Source organism: Lonchura striata, chromosome 4 (assembly GCF_050655825.1).
Source record: "Lonchura striata isolate lonStrDom1 chromosome 4, ASM5065582v1, whole genome shotgun sequence".
Taxonomy (NCBI): Eukaryota; Metazoa; Chordata; class Aves; order Passeriformes; family Estrildidae; genus Lonchura; species Lonchura striata.
In genome coordinates this window covers 29514382-29530453 of record NC_140706.1, presented here as the reverse complement: position 1 = coordinate 29530453, position 16072 = coordinate 29514382, and the positions used below count along the sequence as shown (strand labels likewise).

General features: G+C 37.2%; 1 protein-coding gene across 4 annotated transcripts in view; it reads left to right on the top strand.

The window, feature by feature from the left end:
* Window positions 1–15826, top strand: part of MTMR7 (myotubularin related protein 7) — a 41331-nt gene extending 25505 nt beyond the window's left edge. For 3 of the 4 annotated variants that reach the window (XM_021535712.4, XM_085578682.1, XM_077782848.2), the window contains exons 7-14: window positions 418–550; window positions 4784–4893; window positions 6814–6939; window positions 7713–7762; window positions 9399–9599; window positions 10755–10895; window positions 12505–12631; window positions 13103–15826. In XM_021535712.4, the coding sequence (XP_021391387.1) occupies window positions 418–550; window positions 4784–4893; window positions 6814–6939; window positions 7713–7762; window positions 9399–9599; window positions 10755–10895; window positions 12505–12631; window positions 13103–13459 (1245 nt within the window). In that variant the 3' untranslated portion in view covers window positions 13460–15826. The remainder of the gene's footprint in view (window positions 1–417; window positions 551–4783; window positions 4894–6813; window positions 6940–7712; window positions 7763–9398; window positions 9600–10754; window positions 10896–12504; window positions 12632–13102) is intronic. The other variant, XM_085578683.1, reaches the window with a different exon arrangement.
* The last annotated feature ends 246 nt before the right edge of the window (window positions 15827–16072 follow it).

Here is a 16072-nt window from a genome sequence, read left to right as displayed (position 1 = left end):
TTGGGCAGTAAAATGCAGTAAGGTGGGCAAGGCTGCAGTGTGTGCATGCTGTGAACCAGTGGCACGGCAGATGGGACACTGCCACCTCCTGGGTACGTTCTGCTAGCAAACGTAATGCTGCTCCAACACAAAATCAAAGCTGCCCTTTAAAATCAAAACCTTTATGCTCTTTCGGAGGAATCCTGCCTAAGCTGTGCGGGTTTTGTGTTTAACCTCACTAAGAAGTTTCACTTACAGTGTGAAATAGGGATATCAGAGACTCAGATTCCCATTGATAGTCCCTTGTGTTGGCACTCTGGCAAATGCTTCCTATTTGTGACTGACTCAAAGCACCCTGATTTACTGCTGTAGACCACAAGGTTTGTTTTGAAAAGATTCTGCTACTGGTTTTCATCCAATTTTCCCTATGTTTTTCAGCTCAACGCAATGGCAAACAGAGCAGCAGGGAAGGGATATGAAAATGAAGACAACTACTCCAACATCAAGTTTCAATTCATAGGCATTGAGAACATCCATGTTATGAGAAATAGTCTGCAGAAAATGCTTGAAGGTAATATTAATTGGAAACTTAATTGGAAATTAGAGGAAAAGAATTGATCCTTCTGTCAAAGAAATCAGAATAACTGCTCTGAAATCAGCAGCAGTGAAAAAGAGTGTGGAAAGTAATCTTTATCTATTGCAGCTGCATGCAGGTGCCTGCTGGCTAATGGGACTTGTGCAATGGAGAATCATGGCACATACTGGTTGGTGATTTCTTAATTGTGAAAACACCTTGTTTCCTGGCTGAAATCCATATATCATTTAATGACAAAATTAATTTTAATTTTGTACACCCTACTGCTCTCTTTTAATGAAATTTACATTTTGATGGGGAAATGAAAAAAATCCCTTATTGCTGACTTCAAGAGGAGTGGAAAATATAGATTGATTTTTTTTTTTTTAAAGCTCAGAAAAACTATGGTGTGATTTTCATATAAGATAGTCATACATTCTAGACTGTGAATTTTAACAGAAGCTTATTCATGCCCTGCATAGAACATATCACATCAGGTCTAGTTGTGAAATTTACAGTCAATGGGTGTAACAATTCATCACCTTCAATATCCCATGGGAATTAATGCCTCATAAATATTAGCAGTATTTAAACCAGCAAAGCTGTTCTGCCATTTCATATTTGCAGTACATAACTATTTAGAGGTTTTCTGGGAAAAGAGCAAGGATAAATAGGCCATGCTTCAGCCTCAATGGTCTGTTGATTTTTAACAAGCATTTAGGAAATAGTGCTCACTCCACCATGCCTCAATATTTACTTCGTGTACATCAACAACAACTTCTATCACCTCCTGGATCAGCTTCATCTTTCTTATTCTTTACTTGATGCTCTGCCCATACTCTTTTACTCTTCATCTGTCTCCCATGAGTGCATGCAAATGTAAATTTGAAATCTAAGAAGGGCTTAAATTCTCCATGGTAGGGAAGGCATGGTCTATTTTCAAATTAGAGCATTTTATGGAAACCAACATTAAAGTGTGATGCTTGTAAAACATCTCTTCATGAGAGTTTTCTTGGTCTTGGGGTCTCAGGTGGGAAAACAGAAAGGTTTTTTTGTTCACTAGGAAGTCTTGTTTGGCTAGGAGAGAGACTGGGTGAGTAAACAGGTCCCTTTATTTGTTCAACTCCAGACTATCAAAGTTAAAATAGCAAACAACAGTCTGGCTGCTCGGACAGTGCTGTGTATAATTTTTGAGCCAAAAGTTCATGGAACTGGCCCAGGGCCCAAACTTGCATGTAGCAAGGTAACTTCTAATGCATTTAACACTTCAGGCTGCTTGGAGGGCACAAATTCTTAGCATCTATTTTCAAATAAGCCATATGGTTAAAGCATCTGCTTTTTTACTGGGTTTTGTATTCCCTGTGTTGAAATCTCTCATGTAGCAACTTGACTGATAAGATTAAAAATCAGAGAAATTAAGTTATTTTTAAAAGAAAAATTTAATAACCTTCAGTGTACTAGGACTTTACTTATGTAAGATGCTATGTAATTTTTATCTTTTTCCATTTGTATGTGTCTCTTAATCTGTTTTTCTGGTAACCTTTTACCTGACTTGAGCATACAAAGAGACCTAGAACTAAAAAAGTCTGTCAATGATGAAGATAAAACATATTAAATATGGCTTTAGATTTTTATAAATTAATACCTCAATAGTAGATCAATAATTATCAATTAATGATCTATTATAAATATAAATATTAAATATATAAATAATAAAAAGAATACATAAATAAGATAGCAAGCAATATCACTGTACCTATGTGAATCCTAAGTAAAACATCACACTACTCTTTACAGAATGGGTCTGCTGCTCATGATCTGTGGTAAGATTTTACAAGGTGCATAAAACCCTTTGAAAAGACAAATGAGACTGATGAAAACTGATTTTAGTTTCATGTGAGCTGTATGTTGCTTGAAAGTATACAGCATGAAAAGAGGACATCAAGATATAGTTAGATGTGTTGCTGAAATGCAAGGCCAGTTTCATTCAATTTACTGGTGCTAAGCAGAAGTGAAGAGGATCTTCACATGCCAGACTGCAGATTATTTTCAATCTAGGATTTAAAATAATTTCCAATTTTTAACATTAGAAGGACATTACACAGGGACTTTTCTCGATAAAGATCCAAGGTCTGCCTGAGACTGCTGCTTGACATTTGGGATGGGGTGAGCTGTGCTGCACATCCAGGGGCCAGCTGAGACCCGACTCCCGTGTGTTGTGCACTGAGGTGGTCCCAGATGCTCCCTGTCTGTATTTAAACAGCAAATATGAGCTTCTCCTCCCCTCATACCAGGAGCAGCACTTGCTGATGTAGGAGCAGCCATCTGGTCCTTGGACTTCTGTGACAGATCAGGCAGTGAGAAACCCAGTGGGTTTGGCCCACAGTAACTATTCCTTCCTCTACTTATGGCTGTCGTGCCAGGAATGGGGGGAGCAGTCCAGCATACCCCTCTGGTCCTATTCCAGCATGCCGCTCTGGTACTTTGCTGGTGGGAGAGGCAGTTTCCAACATGTGCCCTTTTTATTCCTCCCATTCTGAGACTTCAGAGCACTGCTGAAATTCTCAGAGGTCTGCCCATTGGATCTTGATTTTCCTGTGCATGCACTGTGGATGAAGCAGGCCATATTTCTCAAAGAATTTTGGTACCTTTTCTGCCGAGATGGAAATGCTCTTTCCCTTTAGGATAAGCCTTTTAATTGAACTCAGTATTAAGGTCCATATCAGTAACCAAAGTCATGTGAAATTTACAGTGTATGCATTTAGGACAGTATGAACTTTACTCAGTGAAGTGGTCAGTAAATATTGACTCCAGTTCGGGAGTGGGAATGAGCAAAGCACAGTTTCAGCCTTACCTTGGGCTTTTGTAAATAGAGACGGCAGCTTCAGCCAGTATTCAGCCACTAATTGGTCATGCTTCCATCTGCACAGAAACATTAATCATGTGAAAAGCTGTTTGCTTTCAGTGCTGCTATCTCTGCATCTTTAAAAAATATCCTTCAAAAATTACTTTAAAAATAACCATCTGGAAGGGGCCTTGCATATAAACATTGCAAGACTTTGTATAGACACATTAGGCCATTTTTCTTCTGAACTAAATGGAGTTAGGACGGTCAGATAGTTAGATATGGTATAAACTCTGTCTTTGGCTTGTAAAATTAAATTTCAATTACACTGAAGGAAAATAAAGCTATGCCAGGGGCCATAATGGCCATAAATAACTGAGTCTTTTAAGATTTCCAGACTACAAGAGACTTACTAAGACATTAGTAATTGACAGAACATACATTAACTCAGTAAAAGGCATGGTGTTTTTCACCGTACTCTGAAAATTAATTTCACTGGCTAATATATTTTTTCTTTAAAAGACAGTATAAATCTACATGGATCAAAATAAAGATACAGTCTATTTATAGGGGGATTTTAGCATCTAAGTATTGAAAATAGATTGCACCAAATTTCATTCAGTATGTGTTTTATTGGATTGAGGTACCTTATTTAGATACTGATTGCTTTTCTTCTTCTGATGCCACAAACTCTTTATTATTAAAAAAATAGATACTTGGATACAGAAGAATAGGAACTTAGAGTAAAAACTGAGCAATTTTTTTTTTTCAAATGTGCCTTAGATTTTGGAAGATTTTCAGGAAAATATTTTCCTTGATGGATTATGTTTTATCCTCACCATCAGAATACTTTTTGACTCCAAGTGAAGCTTTAATAAGGTGTAATTCAGGGATGGAGAACTGTGGAGTGAACCACTTTAACTCAACCACCATCATCTGTGGTGATGTTGGAAGTAGGAGGCAATGGAACCATTTAGGTGTCTGTCTACCTGTCCAACAGCAGAAATCAAATGCTTTCTGTTTCCAAGCCCTCATCATCAAATACATGAACTCCTCCCAGGGGTTTGAAAACTTCACTCCCACCATAATCTTGGAAAATACATTGTTCACAGAAGGATGGATTTGGATTTGTTTGCAATAGGCTTTATGACAGCTACTATTTTTAAATTAAATCAACATATTGGGTGAAATTTAACTCAGCCGCATTTCTCAAATATATGTGTTCCTCAAAGGTTAAATTTGACAGAGATTTTGGTCCATCTTTTCAAAAGATATGTGTTTTACACAGTGGATAACTGAAGAAGAGGTAACTCCAAGGCTGAACAGTCTGTGAAGCTTTAGGGACTCTTAATTACTATGCATTTAAAATGTATCTTACTTTGCAGTTTGTGAGCTAAAATCACCTTCAATGAGCGACTTTCTGTGGGGCCTAGAAAATTCAGGCTGGCTGAAGCACATCAAAGCCATTATGGATGCTGGCATTTTCATTGCCAAGGTAAAGTGTGTAAACTGAGAACAAAACTTGGAGTAAGCAGGTACAGATAATGAGGACCAAATTCTCTGCTTATGGGTAGCTTCTATTATCTCTTCAGTGATGTTATACCTGAAAAAAGCCCAATACAAGATGGGCTTTTGTGTATGAGGAAAGATGATTTTTAGGTGCTGTTGTGTCAACATTTTTCTAAAATAGTAAACAAAATCTTGTGTTCTTTTGTACCGAAGCCTCTACTAGCCTGTGTCTTGTTATGCCAAACATTTGAATGTCCTTACTTTACTCCCCAGCAGTGATTGTTACTGTTTTTTTCCCTATTTGCCTTGCCTCCTCCACTCATTTCTGGACATTTTCTTTGTGGAAGTGGTAGTTGTAATATATACAAATAGCTATATAAAATATATAATACCTTATATTGTACACGATATATAGTACTGTGTTATCCCCTCTGAGTTATCAGGCAACCAACCAATTTCAGCTCTTGAACCAACTCCTGTGTATTACCATGGCCAAACTCTCTAGCAACTTTCTACTTTTAGAGAATTCTTCCAGAAAACAGTTTTGGCTTTAATAAGAAGTTATTTCCCCTACTCCCCCCCAAAGTAATGTAGACATTTGTAATCTGCCAGGAGTAGCTTTAATTTTGATACCCCCTACCTTGTGCTCTGCCTTTCGGTTACAATTTCTTATTGGCCATTTTATTCACGTGACTTACTGCTCACAGCTTTATGGATAAAACTTCATGGCTTTCCCTCCTCACTAACTGCTTGTTTCTCTTGTATTGCTTCTTTCTGCTCAGTAGGTAACTGTAGTTTCTTACCTGAACAGCAACTGTGCAATAAATACATGTATTATTACTACCAGACCTACTACTTTTTATTAGCTCATAGAAATAAGGTAATTTCCATTAGCTTTGCCAGTTTTTCCCCAGTGGCTAGTCTTATTATCCTTTGTGTATATGTTTGCTAGCCTACTGCCTTCTCAGACATACATTTTGACCCATTCTTATTTGTACGGTTCTCAGTTCTCAGTCTTCTGCCCACAGGGGTTTTATTTTTGTCTCTTGAGATAAACATAGATAATTTATTATTATTCCTCATTCCCTATTAAGCCCAAAATTAACCTAAATGTTTTTTTTTCCTAACAGCATTTTTCCTAACCTATTTTATTTTTTACTTCCTAATTTCAATTCTCTTTAAAAATTATAAAGGCTAAAACCCTTAAAATGAAAAAAAACTGCCAACCCTCAAGTTCTAAAAATAATGCAACACTCTGGAGAATTCAGTACAATTTCTTCTTTATGTGTTTATGTATAAAATCCTCTCTCCCCAGTTATTACATTAGAGATATTGATAAAATCTTGCTAATTAAACATGGAAGTTTCCCACTGCCACAGGCTTCCCCAGAAGCCTTTACAGCATGTCACCAGTGCAATGCAGTGTGCTGGATAATGCCCCGGCTAGTGATGGCATTGGAAACAGACATTGCCCTTAATGATGTTACCATCCAGATGAAAAATTAAGAGCCAGATTGCAAGTATGGCTATGCTTTTAGTGGCATGTAAGTGGCATGAGATGTTGGAGCATCTGAATCTGCTGCAGGTAGTTGTCTGCTCTGACAGATTGATGTGTTTTAACTGCAATGAATCCCACATCTTCCTGTAGCGGAGCATACACTGGTAATTCTCAACCACCATATTGCATGGCCTGAGGTGAATTAAAACTTTTCAAACTAGAGTAATAACACTGATTTTCAAATGAGACAAATAACACTCAACTTTATTTAAGAGCTCTGTGGTGAAGTAGAAAATGAATGAGCTTTCCAAGCTCCCAAATACTCTCTACGGCTCTTGTCTCACTGTTTCTCTCTTACCATTGTTTTCCTCCCTGCTTGTGAACTTTCTGACTTTTTCTGTATCCTTAGGCTGTGGCTGAGGAAGGTGTGAGTGTGCTTGTTCACTGCTCTGATGGCTGGGATAGGACAGCCCAGGTTTGCTCTGTAGCAAGCCTTCTGTTGGATCCATATTACAGAACTATGAAGGGATTCATGGTAAGCGGGTTCTTTTGCAGAGTAAATGAAGTAGTATGGCATCACTTCAAAATAATATCTTTGTTTTAAATAGGAAATAAACTGTCCTTAAATATACCATTTGGTTTGTTTTGGTTTTTTTAAGGAGGGAAGGCTTCTATATGTTCATATTAAAGTCTCCCAGTTTCTCTATGAAACATTTTTCAAGGTGGGGATCAGTTTGTCACCTATGTTTTTGGGGTTTTTTCTAACCTTAACCAAGAGACTTTCTCACAGCCCAAAGAGCTTTTGTGAAAGCAAGAATTTGTATTCATTTGCACTGAACATTTTAATTTTGAGTGTCAGAAGTGTGGCTTTTCTAGACATTAGATTGCAGTGAGAAGCTCTATTGGAAAATCTGTTCCTTTCCCAGGTCAATCAGCAGTAGTAAAGCATCTAGAAGTGGTTATCAAGTTACTGGTCACATGTTAAAAACATGTTTGAGACATTTATAAGTTCTATTTTAGAAAGCAGTGAAACAAGATATTTGAAGTTGTGCTGAAATACTGGCACTCTCTGCATCCATGAAGAATACTATTTTCCTGATCTGGCAAGCAGTGCTCATTATTTTTCTGCCAATTCTGCAAATTATTTAGTATTCTAATATTGCTTGCTCACATTGTTCTTGCTCGACACTTTTCTGATCATTCTAAGAATTAACTGGGATTCCAACACTTCTTGTTTACACCACCCTACTGCCTGCTTCAACATGTCAGCTCCAGTCCACAATGTTGACTGCAATATTCTCATTATAGGTGTTAATTGAAAAAGACTGGGTTTCCTTTGGCCACAAATTTAACCACAGGTAAGGCAATGCTAAGGTTTTCCTCTCTCTATATGTATATGTTTATGTAGTCTGTATCTGCTGCCACTCCAGCTCTTCTTCATTGCTGTCTTTCAAAACACAGCAACAGAATTCCCCAGGAAACTGCCATACCCTTTTCTCCAACTATATAATTTAGCTGCCTGGAAAAGTCAGTGACATATTTCTACATATGCACTCCAAAACTACCAAGGGGAATCCTGTGTGCTGGTCTTGCAGCTGCTATGAGCATTGAGAGGTCCATGTGAGTAGTGTGTATTTGGCTTGCAAAATCCCTTTGGACTCCATCAGATCTCCTAGGAGTGCCAAGGCCCCCCACATAAGTTGCTGTTCACCAAAGGGACTTCTGCATCTTCCATGGCAGTACTTAATCTTAGGCATGTCTGTGAGTTATCTATTGCATAAAATATTCTTTCTCTTCCTGTTACAGTCTGTTCTAAAAAACCCAGAAAGATCTGCTCAGAAATGTCAGGCAAAGTGGAAAGTAATTTATTTGAACAAGTTATTTTGAACATTGATCCAATGTAAATGCTATAATATAATGAAAATGTTTGAAGACTTAATATATTTAAACATGGGTACATTTTCACATTTCCTTTCTTTCATGACTTCTATTTTCTGTAAAAATTAAAAATGCAATTTTTATATTGAGGTTTAATTACATTATATTGCTTGATTTGAATATAAATTTTTTATAGTTTAAAAAACAAACAAAACTCAGAAAATCTGTGCATCTTCACAGCACTTGTGTAATGCCATAGGAATTACTACAGTTAATATAATACTGTCAGTTATGATTATCAGTGACAAAAAGGTATTATGAAATGCAGTAACCACTGATAGCTTTGGTTTGCTGTGCAATATTGCTGTATTTTCTTTGATGGTAATAAAAGTTTCAATTTTAGATGTTTATAAAATTCTACTCTGTTGCCATGTGTAAATACAAAGCACATACACCCCACCCCTCCCAGGAGAATAACTGATTGAAACTGATTGCTTCTTCCTGTTATGTAGACTTACAAAATACCTTTTACTTCTATGTGTATTTTATTTTCAATCTCCTTTTCTTCATTGCAAGTGGTTCCAAGAGGCTTTTTTATACACAGAAAGTTTCAAGTTCACTTGACAGCCACAGTAGCGTGTATACATTTCCCACTTCCTAGAAATTTCACCAAGAGATGGCAGCTTTAACCTGTTTTCTGCTGAGGTTATAATGAGAGCAGGTAGCTCTCATGCTCAGTTTTCTGGTTTGGAGAATAATCTACTATTAAGAAACTGTCTTAAAAAACACTTTTGTCATTAAGTCATTCTTCTGATAACTTATCAGGGTACAATTTATACTGATAGCATTAAAACATGGCTATGCAGCAGCCAGCTTTTTGCAGCTGTAATATAACAAGACACCAAATAAAAGAGGCTTTTTATTTTTTTTTGTAATTCTGCCTCTACTTCATGATTCTTGCATAATTTTTCTAAGTAAAAGTATGGTAGTAGTTCAGACTTTAGAAATGAATGCCTATGATGTACCACTCTAGTAGAGAGGTTTAGAGGTTTAGAGTTAATTAAGTTTTCTTACAGAAATTCAGGTTATAATTGGATGTATCTTGTCTTGTTTCAGGTATGGCAACTTAGATGGAGATCCAAAGGAGATATCACCTGTTATTGATCAGTTCATTGAATGTGTTTGGCAGTTAATGGAACAGTTTCCTTGTGCCTTTGAATTCAATGAAAGATTCCTCATCCACATACAGCATCACATCTATTCTTGCCAGTTTGGGAATTTCCTGTGTAACAGCCAGAAGGAGAGAAGAGAGCTGAAGTATGAAAATGTTTTCTTTAGTAGCATATTTATGCATGGGGTCTGTGGCTGGTAGTGAGCAGTTAGACATTCTCCAGTTTGCATGTATGTGTTTCATAATGCACAGGATGCCTGTTTTCTGGCAACACAGATTAATACCAAAAAAAGTTGATCCTCTGCAGTGTAGCTTTGCTGGGAGCATAATCCATGGTGTGCATGACAGGGATTAGTGAAAATTGACAAGAGCATTAAGCCTTCAGGCATGTGGGCCTGCCTTTACTGCAGCCCTGACAAAATACAAGGCAAGCTGGCCCTGCAACTCCAGTATGAAATAACAGTAACTCTAGTTAAGTTCTCAGTTTAAGAATTACTGCTCCTCTGTGTTTTAACCTGTCTTTGGATCTCATGTCAGGGCATTTTAGTCCTGCTTTCTTAGGTACTTCCTTATGAATAGCCTTTTTGTCTGGTAGCTCTCCCTAGGACTGAGACAGCAGGCTGTCCTTCTGCTGACCAGCCCCAGAGCAATTATGAGTTAAGCTACCTGCCCTGAGGTCCAAACAAAGACAGCATCATCATTTCTGGCAGTGCTTATGTGTGTATCTGCTTCTCAGGGCCCTGGGTCCTTGATACATGATGGTACCCATTGCTTTTCTCAAGCAGCCTGATAATGTCAGCAGTAGCAATGAGAGGAGGTGCTGGTTACTTCTGGCTGCTGCCATTTGGTCCCTTTCACTGCTCAAATGCAGGGCAGCCACAGTGAACATCCATTTAAAATCAAAACCTTCACAGATCACCACATCCCAAGACCTAACTGTGTATGCAAGAAATTGCAGCTCAGTGGGATAGGAGTGCTTTTAAATGCAGGGATCCCTTTGGTGCAGAGATCAGTCTGAAAGCTGACTTTATGGAAATTATCCTCTCACCTCACTAAGGAACCAGTCTCTCCACCTATTTGCTCTACCTGTTTTTGCTTTATGGGAAATGGTTTAGATTTTGCTTCTAGTGACCAACAAGGGAATTTGGGTCTCTGTTTCTCTATGCTTGTAACTGAAGTCTAATTCTGTTAAGGAAGCTGATTGGAAGTATGGAGGACAAGAATGCTGCATCTAAGCTTTAGCTATCTCTGAATTGTAATAGAGGCTTTAATATATTTTTATTTAATGTATTCTTTTTCAGGATCAAAGAACGAACATACTCGTTGTGGGCTCACTTATGGAAAAATCGTGCTGATTACCTGAATCCTTTATACAGGTCAGACCACAGTCAAACCCAAGGGACCCTGCACCCACAGATCGCTCCATGCAACTTCTTGTACAAGTAGGTAGCATCACTTGCTGCTGGGAAATACAGCATGGGTTAGTACAGAACATAATGCCTTTGTGTATAAGTATTTCTTTTTCTATTAAGGCCATTTATAGAGAATAAATTCAGTCTCAGATGCAGTATGTCTGTTCCTTGTGTGCTCACAGTCAGCCAACACCTCTGCACCATTCCACAGCAGAGTATTAGTCTGAAAAGAAGATTAAGATTAAAGCTATATTGATAGTTGTGTGTCCTAATTTCAAGGTTACTCACTTCTTCCACTGAGAAATGCCTCTTTCAGTCCTGTTGTCATCTGTTGTTTCTAAATTTACAATTGCTTTAACTTCTTCCATTCCAAGGTTTTGTGATGTTAGTTTGGATCAATTGGTGTTAAAAGTAAAAAGAATCTTTTCAAGAAATCATATTATTTCATTGCTAAAACAAGTATTTTGTAAAAAAACCCCACACTTTCCCTATGTTGTTACATCAGGCAAAATGAAGTTAAGTTTTTCCTGGTATTTTTTCAAAATATAACAAAATACCATCACTTTAGAAATGTTACTATTGACATTCTGAGTTAATTAATTGTGCCATTAGTCTTAACACACTTTGGGAGAACTTGAATAGAAATGCATTAAAATTGTCATTTAAGTAAAAGTGATAGTTGTTTTCCAGTTGCAAGTAATAGCACCTGTTAAAAAGTCAATAAAAATCCTAAATGACGAAAGAAATTAAATTCTTTCATGTCTACTATACCAGGTCACATGCACTTTAAAGCAATTTAAAAATAGTCATTAATCATATTCTTTGGGATAGTGGGATTTATAAAAGAATTACTGATACAGCAGATCCTCCAGTGGATAAGTAATCCTGTTGATTTTAATCTAATTACTTGGGTGCGTAAAGATTTCCAAGCTTGAGCTATCAGATGATAAGGGGGAATGTGATTTAAATAGTATACCATTGGGATAGGAATAATAAGCCACCAAGCAGCATGCACGTGCTCCAAAAATATCTGTCAGCTCCTTGGCCAGACAGCTGCCAGACAGCAGGGCTTGGCTGCTTAACCTGTCTGGTGAACTGGTTACACACTCAGGGCCTGCCTGTGGCCCTATTGCCAGCAAGGCAGGAGGAGCACCAGAGTAACACAGAATTTCAAAGTTGAGTTTGTGGGAAGTTGAGCAACAGTTGAGAATTACAAATATGAAAAACTGTCTTTACCGCTGGCTATTTTATAGGTATCATTGCACTAAAGCCCACAGTGTAGAGCAAGAAAATAATACCAGAAGAAGACCCTGCAAATTTTTGCATTCAGTGAACCTTTTTAAGTTGTGACCTAAACTACACTCACCTTTCTATTGTCTATCAGAATTAGTTTGAGCTGCTTATGTCCACCTGCCTATGAGTTGCACCATCAGGATGGAGGAAATGCAAATGAACCATGAACCTTGCTAAACAGTCTATGAACTTACGTGTATGCACTCTAATGATGAATAAGCACGGATAGATCATTTAGGACAGTATGTGTCTGGGGAAAGAAAAAAGAAAAAATAAAGTGTACATTTAAGTCCTATGAGGCTACTTCACCAAATGGGAAAACTCTTGACCTTGCTATCAATTCCAGGTTCTGGAGTGGTATGTACAACCGCTTTGAAAAGGGGCTGCATCCTCGACAGTCAGTTACTGATTATCTGATGGCAGTGAAGGAAGAAACTCAGCAGCTGGAAGAAGAGCTGGAAGTCTTACAAGAGGTAATGAACAGCTGAGCTTGATATGGCAGACTTGGTAACTGATGATAAATGAAACCCAGCTCCATATGCTGCAGAGTCCCTTCCACACTACATCCTTTGCTGGAAGGAGGATGTTCAGCCATCATCTTTGTTCTCAGTTAAATTATTGTGAATGTTTTGCTTTGAAGACACAAATGTGGACTTTCTTTCTTTAAGGATAAAGTTTTACCTGTGTTGACGCACAAGTACTACTGAAAATAAGTTTAATCCTTCTGTAACTCAGAGGAAATTGTAGCTCAGAAGAATGCTGTAATTCAGCATTGGTGTGTGACAAATTGTGCACTTCTCATACTCCATAAATGCAAATAGTCAGTCTTAAAGGGTGGGTTGGGCTCTAGAAGTTTATTTAAAAAGAAAAAAAGCAAGGACATATAAGAGGATTTCTGGACCCTAAATGTGTCCACATGATAAATCCTATTTCCTTTATTTCAGAGATTGTCAAGTCTTCAGAAATCACAGTCAGGTAATAATAAAGTCAAGAGTAAGCAGCAAGACCGAAACAAACAGTTTGGAGTGTATACTTCCAACAACAGCTTAGCTAACACTCCTCAGGAGTATAGCAATGATCTGAAATCATTCCCATCCCGGAGCCCTTCGCAAGGGGATGAAGATTCCGCCCTAATTTTGACACAAGACAACCTGAAAAGCTCTGATCCTGACCTCTCTGCCAACAGTGACCAGGAGTCTGGCGTGGAGGACTTAAGCTGTAGATCCCCAAGTGGGGGTGGCTGCTTGCCTAGTGAAGACAGTGGCAAGGACTCTGATGAAGCTGTATTTCTGGCAGGCTGAAATACCTGCACAGCAGCAAGGATCCAGATGATGTAAAGTCTTATACAGTCTGGAATGACATATTTTCATCAGATGAAGAATGGAAGTGGTCTGTGGCCTAAAGAAATAATCCAAAGAAAGGGAACTGTGCAATTGTGTAAGTTAAGATCCTAGCAGAACTAGTTATTACTAATTTTAAGACATTACACTGAAGAAAGTTAATATCTGCTGTTATATTTCATTAAGCCAATATGGTGGTTGTTTTATCAATGCTGTACATAATTATTCCTTACTTTGTACATTTCCATAGTTATTTATTGGACAGGATAATAGTTCTTTTCCTAAGATGTGAAATTCCAAAGTACTCTTACACAAGGCTGAAGATGTGTTACTGTTAACCTCACTGGTGAAGCAGTCAATGCTTATTTTTGTAGACCTCATTTGCCTTCAGACATATTATGTATATTCTTCACTTTTTTCTTCACAAGAGGTTAGAACAATTATTTTGCATATTCTCCTACTAGTACTCTTTACAGCAAAGTAAAACTAACAAATGGACACCCTGGCTCAGGGGACAAACAAGTTTTGATCCTGAAAAAAAAAAGCCCATTAATAAGCAGTTGTTGCTGCTGCATCTGAATGCATCCCATTTGTACTCAATTATCAACCAGGGTTAAAAGTTCAGTAGATTCTGTGACCAAAACTTTAAGGAATGTAACAATGCTCACACAGCCTTTGTGCTAAAACACCCCTTTGTAACAAAAGGTACACGAGGCAGTTTACTCTTGCCTCTTTGTTTTGTTATCAGGTTTGTTTGTATCTTACCCCTGTTCCAAACCACCTAGTTAAGATATACAGGGAAAAATTTAAAGGTGATAAAATCCCTGATTCTTCAGCCTATTTTCCTACATGAAAATGTTTTATTTGAGTGGGAGTGAGGTACATACCCAGTAGAGAGAATAGGGAATATCAAATCACTTACAGAAATCACTTACAAAAACATCACTCTGATTTAGTAAGTAAATGAAAGCTATGCCCATAAAGGAACTGTTACAGAGAGTATTTCTTCCAAATTTTGTTAATCAAAATAAATTAACCATAACCAACTGGTGTTTTTTATCCTCACACAAAAGTTCCCTTTTAGTATTTGCCAATCTGAACAGTGTGGCAATACTAATTTAAGAAAGGGACTGATTCACCATTCACCAGAAAGTTTAATGTCATTGAAGAATTCAGATAGTTTTAAGAACAGGAGTAATAGTTTACATAATCAGCAGTTCCGAAGTAAACCACTGAAAAATATTCAAAATTTGGAATGCCTTGAAACTCACTAAAAAGGTGGCCAGCCATATTAGGCTGAAACTCTTATTTAAAGCCAGCAGTTAAAAATGTAATTCACATGGCTGCTTTTATGTGCTTGGAGACAGTGCAGAATTGAACTCTAGCAGAGCAAAGTGGTAGTAATGTAAGTTTACTTAGATTGCATTTCACACTACTCCTTCAAGTACAGACCTACAGAAAGAACTGTATTATATAAATATACCTCAATTTAGAATAATTAGATTTTATTATTCAGTCTGCTTTTCTGGAATGGCTTTTCATTCTGTTCTGTGAACAAGTTATAGAAAGTGAATATGTAAACTTCAGTATTATTACTATCCTCTGAAGGGAGCTGCTGCCTTTGAAGAAATAATTCTTAACCGCAAGGTTTATCTTAATGTTATATTGGAAAGGCCAGATTCTCAATTTGATAAACCACTATAGCTAAATTTAAATAAAAACAAGTATAATTTATATTCCTCTGAGAATCTAGCCTTCTGATTTTAAATCTTTATGAATTTTTAATAAATTAAAGCCCTGATTTTAACCACACTCTTAGAAGTGTATTGTATTTTGAACATAGCCTGTAAACTTTATGGCATTAAAGGAAAATTTGAATGGGCTTTCTCAAACTAAGGAAACGTGCTGCAAAGTCAGCAATGAAAACACACAAATATTCTGCCAAAAAAGCTGTCTGAAAATGGGCAATGTTATTGTACAGCTTTAAAATGTAAAATTGTATATGATGATATTGTGTTCAACTAGACATGTATAGAAATAAATGCAGAAGAGCAAGATATGCAAATTCAAAGCACTGTCTTTTGTGTTGTATGCAACTCCTTGCAACTGGCTTTACAACTAAAATATTAATATATAAACATTTTCTTTATTAAGCCTTCACTTAGCAGCCCTCTGTGATGTGTCTTTTAGTCCTTGCAATTTTGCATTAACTATTACTGCTTACATTGTACTGTATGTGTTTGTGGCATTATCAGGCTAATTAGAAACACCTTCAAATAAACACTTAGGTGTTATGAAATGTTATTTCACACCAGAGAATGAAACAGATGATTGCTTTCCTGATTTTTCTAAGAGTTCTTCATTTACTCAAGAGTCACTTTGTCACCGAGATCAAGGGATTCTTTTATCTCCCCTACTCCAATATTTGAATCTAGCAGCTGCAGTTGTGGAGGAATTTACAACTGATAACTAAAAATCTGAGATTCTCATCAATTGTGTTAATTATATAGGAGCATGTTATACCCCTGTATTTGTTTTTTTTCAGTAAATGAGAAAAAAAAAAGATGAAAAGAC